At 41.4% G+C, this 13,389-nt stretch overlaps 1 protein-coding gene across 1 annotated transcript; it reads right to left on the reverse strand.

Annotated features, from left to right (window-relative positions):
• Window positions 1-337: 337 nt before the first annotated feature.
• LOC117223251 (uncharacterized) lies at window positions 338-12,890 on the reverse strand. Its single transcript, XM_033475453.2, has 18 exons — window positions 12,494-12,890; window positions 11,413-11,619; window positions 10,447-10,763; window positions 9,897-10,370; window positions 7,112-7,616; window positions 6,805-7,046; window positions 6,526-6,723; window positions 5,981-6,448; window positions 5,857-5,901; window positions 5,336-5,794; window positions 5,091-5,252; window positions 4,847-5,008; window positions 4,388-4,765; window positions 4,045-4,314; window positions 2,654-3,267; window positions 2,373-2,584; window positions 2,114-2,298; window positions 338-1,136 (listed from the first exon to the last, which is right to left on the reverse strand). Exons 1-18 carry the CDS (start codon window positions 12,630-12,632, stop codon window positions 777-779), a joined length of 5,397 nt encoding a protein of 1,798 aa, XP_033331344.2. The 5' UTR covers window positions 12,633-12,890; the 3' UTR covers window positions 338-776.
• Window positions 12,891-13,389: the final 499 nt, after the last annotated feature.

Raw genomic sequence — 13,389 nt, forward strand, 5'->3', positions numbered from 1 at the left:
AAATATCATGGTTTTTTCAGAAGCTGATTTTGGCTAATAATACGTCCGAAATCTTTATCCTTTCGTTTCAAATATTCTAAACTTGTACGTAATTAATGGTAAGCTACTTGAGGTAATGTGATGAGAGTTTAATTACAAGAAAAAAAGTTCTTCGAAAGAGTTATAAATATCCGTGTGATATATAATAATAATAATATAATTATATATTATTATTATAATAAATATAATTATAATATATTATTTATTATAATATATATAATAATATAATTTGTCCACCAATAGACACATTACAACCAAGAATGAAAATAAGGTGGTTTTACAAATGAATTGAAGTCACTCTTATTATTGCATTTTATTTATAAACATATGAAATAGTCGGCCTACACAGAATCTCATGTAGACATCACATACTTATAATGGCAGTGACACTGATTAATGTAGCAAGATACAATATAAATAAAATTGTTCATCTTACTTATTCGACTTAGGTTCTGAATGGCACATTTCCGTTTCCTCAAGCATGTAAACCGAATAGCTGTAAGTTCACAGAATACTTAAACATTCTCACTAGTGTGTGCTCCTTACAATTAAATCATTCTCCTCGCGAGTATCATCATCATTACGTTTCGCCCGTAACGGTATATGTAAGATGTAGGTCGTTAATAATTTAAGCATTAATTATTTCGATGTCTCTGTCATAATGGGAAATTAATGGAAGACACAATGTATAGTCACAATTCAGTCTTGCCAATGAGAACTCGATTATTATTCGAAATCTATCGGAAGCAAACTGGTCCAAACGCAAAACCGAACGCCTGATGGGATGAACCGTAATCGATCGGGTAAAAATCAATCAGCGGCAATTGTTCTAAATTCTTCGTTCGAACTAAGAATACAGTTTCCCCTTTGCTCTTGCGCGTTTTACAACCGTCCATTATGATTTGTGGCTTGACAGTGGTGTATGAGAACTCGTCCTCGTTCGAACCGAGTAACCGCAGCGCGGTGTCGTAATTTGAATCCGCAGCGTTGTACCAGGCGACGCTGTTCGTGCAGGTGTAAGTGAAATTTTGGTAAGCATCTTCGCTCAGCAGACGCAGGAAATTTAGTTGTACCACACCGATGGTTTCGTATGTGATCTATAATATTAATCGCAGCAGATACAAATGTCTGAAGTCTTTCATTGAGCAACTTGTTTTTTTAGATCTTAGGAAAGGAAAATTCGAGTGACAAATTGAAAAGGTGCTGACAAGGAAAATCACGAAGGCAACATGCGAACTTTGCTGGGGATACGAATGACTGTAACGCGAATTTAGTGATAAAACTAACAACGAGAAAGAATCGATTCGCGATGAAGAAGTAAAAGAGCATGTACAATCATGGACAAATGAACGCTTTTTAAAATGGAATAACTTATTTCAAATTGGAACAAACAAGGTGAACTTTTTTTGACAATTTTGTACAACGAGGATGATATTAGAATTAAAATTTTTGCAAAAATATTTGTAAAATTGTCTAGCAAAGTAGCCCTGCTAACATCTCAGAAAAATTCAAATCGTTTGATTCAATTTTAGAAAAGTTATTCTGGTGTGAAAGGTATTCGCATATATTTGTCCATGACTATACATATACAGGGTATCCAAAAATTATGGTATTTCTTGGAAATGAGGGGTTCTTTAGGTAATTTGAAGCATCTTTTTCCTTCACAAAAATTTTCTCCGAGGCATTGTTAACGAATTATTAACGAAAAACACTGACCAATGAGGGGCGAGCTCGCTTGGCGCTAAGCGGCCGAGTCAATGAGCGAAATTGGGCTTGGTGTGCTCGTCGGCTCGGCCGCCGCGTGCTCGCCTCTCAGCCGAGCTCGCCTCTCATTGGCCAGTGTTTTTCGTTAATAATTCGTTAACGATGCCACAGAGAAGAAGTTTGTAAAGGAAAAAGTTGCTTCGAATAAACTCAGGAATCTCTAATTTCCCGGAAGTACCATAATTTTAGGATTCCCTGTATATTCGGATAACCATTAGAGCGTAAAAATAAAAGAAAATTAAAAGTAATATAGACACATGTGGTGTATGGATAGAGCTCTAGATAAATAAATAAATAAATAAAAACTTACTTTAGATCCACCGCGTAAATTCGAATACCAGTCCGTTTCGTTGTCCTCTTTCCTCCACGGAATGGCCGGTTTTGGACTCACGTGAGTGTCAGGGAACACGCAGGTTTCGCCCATATTCGTCATGTTACAGTAAACATATACAGCGTCGTCGGCCATTCCCAAATTTGGATCGATCCAGTACCAGCCTATTATTAAACACATATAAATTGTTAAATCATTGACAATATCACAGATCTGTATGCGCAATAAGACCGCCAACCGTCATTAAAATGAGGATGTCCATAAAACAAGTCCCTGCAAGTTCGTACAGGATTTTCTCGGCTCCCAACAGGTTTACGTATTAGATCCAATTCTTGTCTCATAGCGTATATCGAACTGTACAAGTTCAAAAAATTAGACCCCAACTCCTCTTCCGTAAGATCGTTCTTATGTGTATTCTCTGAACTCCTATCTTTCTCGTTAATAATATCCCTACAAAAATCAAACTATTATAGAAATATTTACACCTTTGTCATTAATAATTGAAGACAACTTTCTTACACATTTTCCGAAACGTCACGTTTCCTTCTCAATAAGTGCTCCCTACTAAACAATAATTCTGGAGGAATCATTGGTTGCTCCGATGGTGGTCCAGGAGGGCCAGGAGGACCCGGAAGACCAGTTTCACCTTTTGGCCCATCGTTCCCAGCATTACCTTTAGGTCCAGATGGCCCTTCCATGCCAGGAAGCCCTGGAGGGCCGTCGTTGCCTTTAGGTCCAGACAATCCCAGCGGACCTTGAACTCCTTTAGGTCCTTCGAGTCCAGGTGCTCCACGAGGACCTTGCTCTCCCTTTTCCCCTTGCTCGCCCTTGATACCTAAATGGCCTAGGTCTCCGCGATGTCCTTTAAGACCCCTTTTGCCTCTGTCACCCTTTGGACCTTTAGGTCCGACTGGTCCAGCTTTTCCAGGTGCTCCAACTGGCCCTGCCATACCAGGTGGTCCATTTTCTCCAGCGAGCCCAGGGAGACCTCTTAAACCAGATAAACCTTGTGGTCCTGGCAGACCCTGAGGTCCAGTGTGACCTGGTAGTCCCTTTACACCAGGTAAACCCATGTCACCTTTTTCACCTGGCAAACCTGGACCTCCTTGCATTCCCGCCGGACCTTCTGGACCCTGGAGATTTTTATTTATACATTTTAATGTATTCGATAAAACGATTTAACCCTTAGAGCTCTATGGACGCATATATGCGTTTGGCGAAAGTCATCCGTGTAGCCTAAGGCCGCATTTATGTGTTTTCTTTAAGTCATCGGCCTGGACTAAGGGCGCATATATGCGTTTGTCGATTTTTTCAATCAATATGCAGTTATTTTCGTGTAAAATTAATACAGGGGCACTCGTTAGTAATTTGCCTTCCTTAGGTAGCGGTTGGGCAATATTAGGGTCATAAAAATGCCCGGAAATTTCCGAAACGGAAATCCCATTTTATGTCCCACTCTCTAACCAATTAGATTTCAAAATAATTACCTGCACTGTCACCTTCTCGCGACTCAAAGCACTCAGAACGACTCAGTCAGCAGTATCGTCTTGTGAATGTAAGAACCTCGCGGTCTCGCTCGCGTCAACAACGATAGTGCGGAATATAACTTGTTCGATTTTTTTTTTATTCGTGACACCCTACAAAATGTCAAATCTTGAGGAATATTTCACAAGGGACGACAGTGAAATAGAATATAGTGAATCACTATCATCAGACATTGAATCAGAAGATTAATTATTTAACCTCCTGCAAAAGAATCGCTATAGAATAGTCACTTCAGTGTGGCAAAAAAGTATTCCGCCCCCAGCGATGGTCAGCGATAGCCGCGTTCCGTCCCTACGAACCGTTTCGGCCAGGAGTATTCAGAGCTCAAAAGGTTAAAGATTGAAGATTATACAATTACTTCGTACCGGTTTCCCGGGTGGCCCTGGCAACCCTTCTTTCCCTGGAGGTCCAATTTCTCCTGGTAGTCCTGCATCACCAGGTTTACCATCTTCACCGTATTTACCGGGATCCCCTTTTGGGCCAACTAACCCAGGCTCTCCAGGAGGTCCAGGAAAACCAATTGGGCCCACGTGACCTTTCGGCCCCTCTGGACCGCTTATTCCACGTATACCTGGAGGTCCTGGCGGTCCACTTTTTCCTTCTTCTCCTTTAGGTCCCGCAGGACCTCTCTCACCCTACGATGCAAATTTTAAAATGTCAATTCTCTTTCCTAAAAAACATTTGAAAAATACTCAATCATAACTTTACCGGTTTTCCTTCTGGCCCTATTGCACCTGGCAATCCTGGCAGACCGCTTTCTCCTTTCTCTCCTTGTCGACCTTCCGGTCCCGGAGGACCTTGAGGACCTTCAGAGCCTCTGGATCCTCTTGGACCTTGTTCCCCCGGGATTCCAGTTGGCCCAGCAGAACCGGCTACACCAGTATCCCCAACTTCCCCTTTTAATCCAGCTGGCCCAGGCAGTCCTTGTAGTCCCACTGGACCAGGTGTACCTGGTGCACCAACAGGACCATCTTCACCTTTCGGGCCTTGTCTGCCAAGCTCTCCCGGTGGTCCCTTTTCACCAGGTGAACCGATCGATCCAGGTTCACCTCGTATTCCTTGTGGTCCAGGCGGTCCGGGTGGGCCCTGTGGAAGGATTGCAATGGTGTACAAAATACATCAACATATTTTTCATTAACAGCTATTAAGAAGTCTTTCTTTTTGTACCATTTCTCCTTGAGATCCCTTAAAACCCTTCTCACCAGGTGGGCCAATATCTCCCTTGTCACCGTCTTCTCCAGGGACACCAACAGGACCTGGAGGACCAGGTAATCCTCGTTGTCCTGGTAAACCATCACGCCCGGTAGGTCCTGGTGGACCTGATTCACCCTAGCATCAAAATACGTTTCAACATAGTTTCCTTTCATTTATTTTATGCACATAATTGCCGTTTATATGTCGTAATCAATACCCTTTCTCCTTTCAGGCCAGCGGGCCCCGGGGGTCCCTTCGGGCCCAGAGTACCTTGAGGTCCAGTACTACCATCTTTTCCAGGTTCTCCTTGGGCGCCTTTATCGCCCGGTGGGCCTTGAAATCCGGATAGTCCCAGTTCCCCCTTTGCACCCGGCATTCCCTGTATTTAAAAGATGTTTAGAAAATATTTATTGTTCACCTTTCTTGAAAATAACAGTTTAAGTATATTCCTGTAGGACAAACCGGTAGACCATTCTGTCCCCGTTCACCAGGAAATCCTGGTAATCCACCAGGACCAGGGGGGCCCTCTTTACCGGGCAAACCCGATGGCCCAGGTGGTCCTTCCTTTCCTTGTTCTCCTGGAGGACCTGTTTCTCCAGGAACACCAGGACTTCCAGGACTCCCAGGCTCCCCTGGCTGACCAGGTTCACCAGCTGGACCTTGTGGTCCTATGACCCCTGGTGCTCCTGGTGATCCTGGTGGTCCTGAATCACCAACTGGTCCGCGTTCGCCAGATGGGCCAGGAATCCCATCTTTCCCGTCGAAACCAGCTTGACCTTGAGGCCCTACGAAGCCACGTGGACCCTCGACTCCAGGTTGGCCAGATTCTCCTTGCAATCCTGGAGGACCTGGCTGTCCAGTATCGCCTTTTGGGCCAGGCAAGCCTTCTGCTCCTCGTCTTCCACGGACACCCCTAAAACCCTTCATACAAAGGAAACAAATTTTTATCAACGTATGTCATTTTGTATATTCTCTTGACTTACTCTAGGTCCAGCTTCGCCACGTTCTCCTAACGCACCGTTATTCCCCTAAAATGCAACAATTCTGCACTGAACTCTTTATTCAATTACTACTTTCGTTAAAGTACACGATTTCTGCTGTTTTTACCCTTTCTCCTTTGTCCCCACTAGGACCCGGTCTCCCCGGTTGACCTTTGTCACCTTTCTCACCAACATTTCCAGGATATCCAATGAACCCTGGGGAACCAGGTTTGCCTTTCTCGCCGGGTGGACCAACTGATCCCGCTTCACCCCGTGGACCTTCGAAGCCTTTCAGACCTTCCAAGCCTTCCAACCCAGGAATTCCATGTGGCCCGGTCGACCCCTGCTCTCCTTTTGCTCCTGCATCACCCTTCTCTCCGTCTGCTCCTCTGTCGCCTTTCTCTCCACGCTCGCCAGCAGCTCCGCGCTTGCCTTCGTCACCTTTCACGCCGCGAACCCCGGGGAAACCTATTGCACCTTGTGGTCCTTGCGGTCCTTGTTCACCTTTCATTCCAGGAATTCCTGGATTCCCCGGATGACCAGGTGGCCCGTCTGCCCCTGAAAGACCAGGGATTCCTGGCTTCCCTTGTGGTCCCTGTAACATCGAAATACATCCAAACATCGAACAATAATGTCTTCTTTCGCCTAACTATAATCCTCGACGAAACTTACAACCAATCCAGTTGGTCCTAGATGACCTTGCGGTCCAGGTGGCCCGACAGGTCCTAATGGCCCCAATGGTCCTGGAGCTCCTGGTGCACCCTGTGGGCCGGTGTTGCCTTTTGCTCCAGACGGACCTTCGCTCCCAGGAATTCCAGGATTACCCGGCAATCCTGGGAATCCTCGAGGTCCTATGAATCCTCTAGGACCCTGAAATAATCTCGAAAGACATGAGATTTTATTACTGTTTAAATATAACTGTAAACTAGATTTGCACAGTATTTTCGTTACCATCTCGCCAGGTAAGCCAAGTAGGCCAGGAGGGCCATCATCGCCTTGCATCCCTTCGTGACCTGGTAGGCCAGGTTCGCCGCTAGAACCCGGAGGTCCTCTTTCGCCCTTATCGCCAGGTAATCCTGGAAGACCAGGAGTACCCTGTTCGCCTTTTATTCCTGGTGGTCCACTTACACCTCTTTCGCCATCCCTTCCAGGTCGACCCCTTCTACCCTCTCTACCAGGCGTTCCAGGTACTCCTACAAAAATGTCAGAATTTGATCGTTTATCTCGAGAAGAAACAGAAGTTTCACAATATGTGCACCTCTTTCGCCACGTGGTCCAGCTTCGCCGACTTCGCCAGGTTCTCCTTTCTGACCTTGAGGTCCTGGAGGTCCTTCGGGACCTGGCAAACCCGTTAATCCTGTCGGTCCCTCGGCTCCTCTCATAGCAGCCAAATGCTGCGACAGCATTTGCCTCAGGGCCTCCGCTTGCGAATCTGGGCCTTTCTCGTTGCCCTGCTGGCTCAACGATGGTATGACGAAGACGTTGCCAGGCGGGCCCGGTGCACCCTGCAAACCTGCTATCCCGTCTCTTCCTGCTTCCCCTTTCTTACCAGGTCCTCCAGATAAGCCCGGAGGTCCTGGAAATCCGCGCGGCCCTGGCGCGCCTCGAGTATTATAGTAGCTGAGACCATAATACGTCGACTCGGCAGTTTCCGGGTATGTTTGCATTCCTGGGCTCCTACCGACCGAATTTTCAGAATTCTCGGGGTTCTCTGGGATTGTTCTCTCGTAGTCCTCGGTCACAGTTGATCCAGTACTGTCAATCTATAAAATTGAATGTTTAGGTACAACTTGTAAACCTTGAACGTCCTTTATATCGACATAATTTAATATATTGGGTTGGCAACTAAGTAATTGCCGATTTCAGTTATAGATGTCTCTCACTCCCATTTTTATGATATCCGTAAATGTTATATTATAAAATTATAATTATTATTATTATTATGTTATTTTTTATTATCCGTGAATGTTAGCAACTGGACAAATTGAATGCAGCGGTCAAGGAAAAGCGACCAGAATTGGTCAATCGTAAAGGTGTCATTTTCCACCAGGACAATGCTAGGCCGCACACATCTTTGTCCACTCGGCAAAAATTGATGGATATTGATTGGAAATTGATGTTACACCCACCATATAGCCCTGATCTCGCGCCATTGGATTACCACTTATTTCGACCCCTGGACAACTCCCTTCGTGGTAAAACTTTTAATGATGATGACACTGTAAAATCTCACTTAACTCAGTTTTTGGCCGAAAAGGATCAGTCTTTCTACGAGCTTGGAATTTTCAAGTTGTCAGAGAGATGGCAAAAGGTCATCGAACAAAATGGAAAATACATTACAGATTAAACCTCATTCCAAGTAAAAAAAATTTTTTATTTCATCGAACAAATCGGCAATTACTTAGTTGCCAACCCAATAATTGAGGAGCTTTCTGGAAAAAGGGCCCATAGGTCTATGGGCCACTTTTCGGTAAATCGTTCCCAACCAACTGTCAAATGTTTAAAAATGTTCCCCTAAAATTTTATGCCAATGTTCCAATAATTGAGATAACTGCAGTGCTTTTTGTTTACTTGATCCCTGTTGCGTAACTCGGAGCCTGCGTAGCTTCACACGTCCGGTTTTTGTTTCAGTCCGCGATGATGAAATTCTCTTATTTACGGTATTTGCTTATTGTTAGTTGTTCGAAAGATTTCTACAATGAAAGTAGTATATTGCAACGTATTAAATGATCAATAAGTAATTTTTGAGTTAATATTTTGTGAACTGAAGAAAGTGAAATGAAGTTGAACGTAAGAAAAGACAGAAAAATATACTGTAATAATAGTTTGACGAAAGAAGAAGATAAAAGGAGAAAAACGAATGGTGAAGAATATATTAGAAGCAGTGGAGTTATGGTAAGAAAGAAGAAATTCGCATGCTTCACATCATATTCTGGTACATCTACAATGTTCAATTTATGGAAAAATTGGTACGGTGTAAAACAGCTTAAAAACATTAAACTTTATTCTGTGGATTTTTTACGAGTAAAAGAAGCGAAAGAAGAAGATGTTCGCGACTTATACAAATATTTAGATGATGAAAACTGCCAATGGTTAGACAGAATGTTTAAAGAAAGTAATGAACCATAATAAAAGATTAAATATTCAAAGTGGTAAAACTTGTTAAAAGTAATATTTTCTATTTTTCTCAAACACCTCAAATAATATAAGATGTATGACTTTTTGGAAATATGTAGTTATAAATATATTTCTTGTGTACATACGTTGCATATTTCTAGCAAATTTATTATTTAATTGCTCCTTTTTCCTCGATTTATGGAATAAGGGCCCATAGAACTGTTAAAATATGTTAGTTTATTTTCAAAATGGTATTAGTGTGTGTTACAAATCTATACCGAACACTTTAAAAGATCAACAAATTTCATTATGCGCCACTTAGTTAACAACTTAATCATAGTTATACATACAGGGTGTCCCAGGTTTTAATGTTCAAACTTTGTCACTATATTCTATGGCACAAAGTAAGAAAAAAATGTTATGTAAACATAGGTCATACAGAGCTTTATTAAGAAGTTATAACAAAAATTCAGAATAGGAATAGTAATCAACTAAAAAAAAAAATAAAAAAATACAAAAAATCTTCGGTCGATGTCAATCATGTATTGTCAACAACAGTAGGCATTTCGAAATGTGTTAATAAACACAGCTTACATAAACACACGGCATGTGCTGATATAGAAAATTGGCTTGAATAGTCATGCCAATGCTCGCAGTAACAGCAAGTTGATTACCATTCCTATTCTGAATTTTTGTTATAACTTCTTAATAAAGCTCTACATGACCTATGTTTACATAACATTTTTTTCTTACTTTGTGCCATAGAATACACTGACAAAGTTTGAACATTAAAACCTGGGACACCCTGTATATTGACAAAACTAAAACGAAAACTTCTGACGCGATTTACTCAATTCGACATTTTGTCTTATCAACCCATTTCCCAGAAAGGTCTTCAATTAAGATAGATGAAATAAATGACTTACAAGGTATTGCTTCTCTAGATAAGTTTCAGTAATTGATCCCGAGTCGTCTTCGATCGATGCTTCTCGACTGTTTTCTTCATTTGCCTCCGTATAAGATCCGTCTGTCCTATTCCCGGAGGTGTTATTTTGATTATAGAGAAAATTATTCGAACCAGATATCGTAGTGTACGTTCTGCCATAGTTTTTATAGAAGTTGGGGTTATTGTTGTAGTTCGTCCCATAATACGATCTGTCGGTCGAAGATGTTCCACCGGATAAGCCATAATTTCGTGCTCCCTGATTGATACCAGTAGTTGCTGACCGATCATGATAACTGGACGAAGTTGTAGGCGCATAGCCATAAGTTTGATCGTTCGTGTAATTACTTTGTCCTAACGAGTATCTCGACTGATTCCTGCAATCCGGCGCGAAAAGCGTACAAATTTCGTAAGCTGCGTCTGGAATTGGGGCGATCTTCAACAACTCTATACCACCCTGTTAACAGTATTAACGGCGATTAGTAAATTGGTCGCGTGGTCACTATTCGTTTATTCGATTTCTGTTCACGAACCACGTATACGTCGGTGTCGACAATTTGTTGGCCGATCATTGTGATGCCACTGGTGGTGATCGTCTCCTTCGTATTCCTACGTAATTCTTTCGTAATTTGTTGATTACAATCAACGATCAACGTGACGGCATCCCCTTTGATACTGACTCCTAAACGATGCCACTTCCCGTCGGAGATATCAATTCCAAATGAAATCGGTTCGCTCTTGTCGTCCGGGGTTGTGTTGTAATAAAGGGTGATGTCACTGCCCAATGACAACATCAACTGTTCTTCGACATTGTCACTGTAGATGGCAAACAACGTGGCAGCCGGATATCCTAATTTATTTTGTATAGTAAGATAATTAAAAAATAATATAAAAGATAATAACCAAATTCATAATTTCCATAAAGCGTGATTTTAATTTCCGATTTGAATCTTTAGTATGAAAAATAAACTTTATGTGAAAACAACAGATGTAGAGAGAACTCTGTGGAAGTAAAAAATTACTTATTGGAAAGAGAGAGAGAGAAAGGATTGAGAAAACATATTGAAAGAAGAGAAAAAGTTTAAAAAGATTAAATTCTCATATATGGTAGAGACACCCTTACCCGAACATTTATTTTTACGATATTCTGATATCCAAACGTTTCTAATGAGATAATTCTAATAATTCTAATATTAATAATAATATTAATATATATATATATAATTCTAATCATTGTATTATTCAGATACATTATCGACTAGTAAAAAACTTGAATGAAATTTTTAGTTAATAGAATGTTTTGCTATCAGAATATTACAAAAATAAACCTTCGGACAAGGGAGTCTCTACGGTAGAATTAAATGCAAATTTTACGTGCAACGCGATTTCGAAATACAAAATTTTATATATTAACTTATCTAACAAAGAAGGCACAAGACAAAGACATTTAGCAGTTCTGTTAAATAAAATAGTTTAAGTTGATCAAAGTGATTACAAACCGATTTCTGGTTTGGCAACGACTAAGATGGAAAAATCACGAGATATGCCGTTATGGAACAGATCATTCGTATTGTTCATCAGCAACGTGCTGCTCTTGATTTCGTACGCAACCGTGTCGTTTCTGTGACAACGACTTTCGATTGCTGTTACTCCTTGTGGTTTCTGTCGCATACCAGTTTTGTCTACCAAGTCTACAACGTTTCTTTCTGAAACCATTGAAGAAAAAAAGTCACGTTTGATATTCTTTAAAATGAAACTAAATGAACCGTTGAAATCATTGAAATCGTTCAACGACGTAGTATTCTTCTTTAACACTAGAGCCACTGAGCCCTAAATGCCACAAATGTACATTGTTTCATAACAATGGCATTTATTCAAACTCCGTATGATTTCTATTATAACATATGCTTGAATAAAGAAGTATATCAAGAAGTTTCATGTAAAAGCAATTTCCTAACAAAAATCAGAGATCTATCATATTAACGGGTCTGGTACTTCTAGCGTTAAATGTCATAATTTTCTTAAAATCAAAATCGTTACTCTTTTTATCGTTATTCATTTAATAAAATAATACAAACACCCGGCACATCTGTTTCAGTTGCAAACAGTATTTCGTCTCTCGAAAAAAAAAATGTCTAGAAGACTCTCATAACAGCAGCGAATCATTGTTTCCTGAAAGTCTATGAAGATGAAAAAAGTGCGATAATGTTGAGGCGGCAATGGGAACATAAAGAACTGAAAACCTAATAACCCCTGAACTCGAAATACGTAACTCATCGCGTTACGCCGAACACTTAAACCAGTTCCATTAAGAAGTCCTCTTTTCTAGAGTGGAACACGCAGTTTTGCATGCTACGGGTTCAATTAACGTAATAGAGATCACTTAAAAAGACATTCACTAGCAACGACTTTTATTGTACGACCTGCACAATGATTTCAACGCTCGCGTTCGTGCATGTCATCAACATAAAATGCAATAGTTGCATTTATATCAATTGGCAAAGTTCATGCGATAGATCGGAATCTTGAGGAAGGTGACGATAAGGTGAGGGGATGATGGTGTTACAAAATAATACTTACCCATGTCTAGCAAAGTGATACCAGCTACGAACGGATGCAACCCTAAGCTCAACAGCAAGCACAGCACCGAAGAAACGGAGGTGATGGTGCGAGACAGTCGCGGTGTTCTCCATTGCTTCTTCACGTGGTACCACCGCATGCTATCTTCTCCTCGTCATATCATGGTCCTCACAGTGAATTTTCCCGAATGTGCTTCAACGTAGAAGCGACACGGACTTGCGAGACCTAATCTCTAAACCTGATCTAAAAGATCGTCGTGTTTATCGCCGCCGAACTATCCGGATGCAATAGCCGTCTTCTCGGTGCAGTCACCCATCCCAAGTGATTTACTCTTCTTCTGGTACGATCCCTACTCTCTAATTCTAATGTCTCCCCGCTCTTCTTTTTCATAGACGCCGATGCACCGGCTTGCGCGCATTCCACGCATGTGTGTTTTAATGACAATTCCGCGTCTCTTCTATTGACACTGATTCGGATAACACGTGGTGCAACGGGACACCGCGACAGGGTGGGGACCGTTTCGTCATCGGACACATTTTCGTATGAACTAGAACGGTGGAAATTCTATAACCTTTCCCGTTCCGTTATTTTTATGTCTTAAGTCACCGAACGTAATCGCAAGTATTTCGTGTGCAACATTTCCATGACCATTCCTTTGAAATTTCTCAGACTGTCAACATACGATTCACTCTGTTCGGGTTTCCTAGCGTGAATCGTCGTCTGCTTTTGAATAATTATCGTAATTGTTTTGCTAATACTATAACTAGCTTTGTGATTATTAATATATTCATAGAAATTCACGTTTGATAGTTCTTTTTGAGAAACTGAACTCTGTGGATCGTTCAATAGCAGTCTAAATTAAAGAGGTATAAATTGAGTGTTACCGCCACTGATTT

Source organism: Megalopta genalis, chromosome 5 (assembly GCF_051020955.1).
Source record: "Megalopta genalis isolate 19385.01 chromosome 5, iyMegGena1_principal, whole genome shotgun sequence".
Taxonomy (NCBI): domain Eukaryota; kingdom Metazoa; phylum Arthropoda; class Insecta; order Hymenoptera; family Halictidae; genus Megalopta; species Megalopta genalis.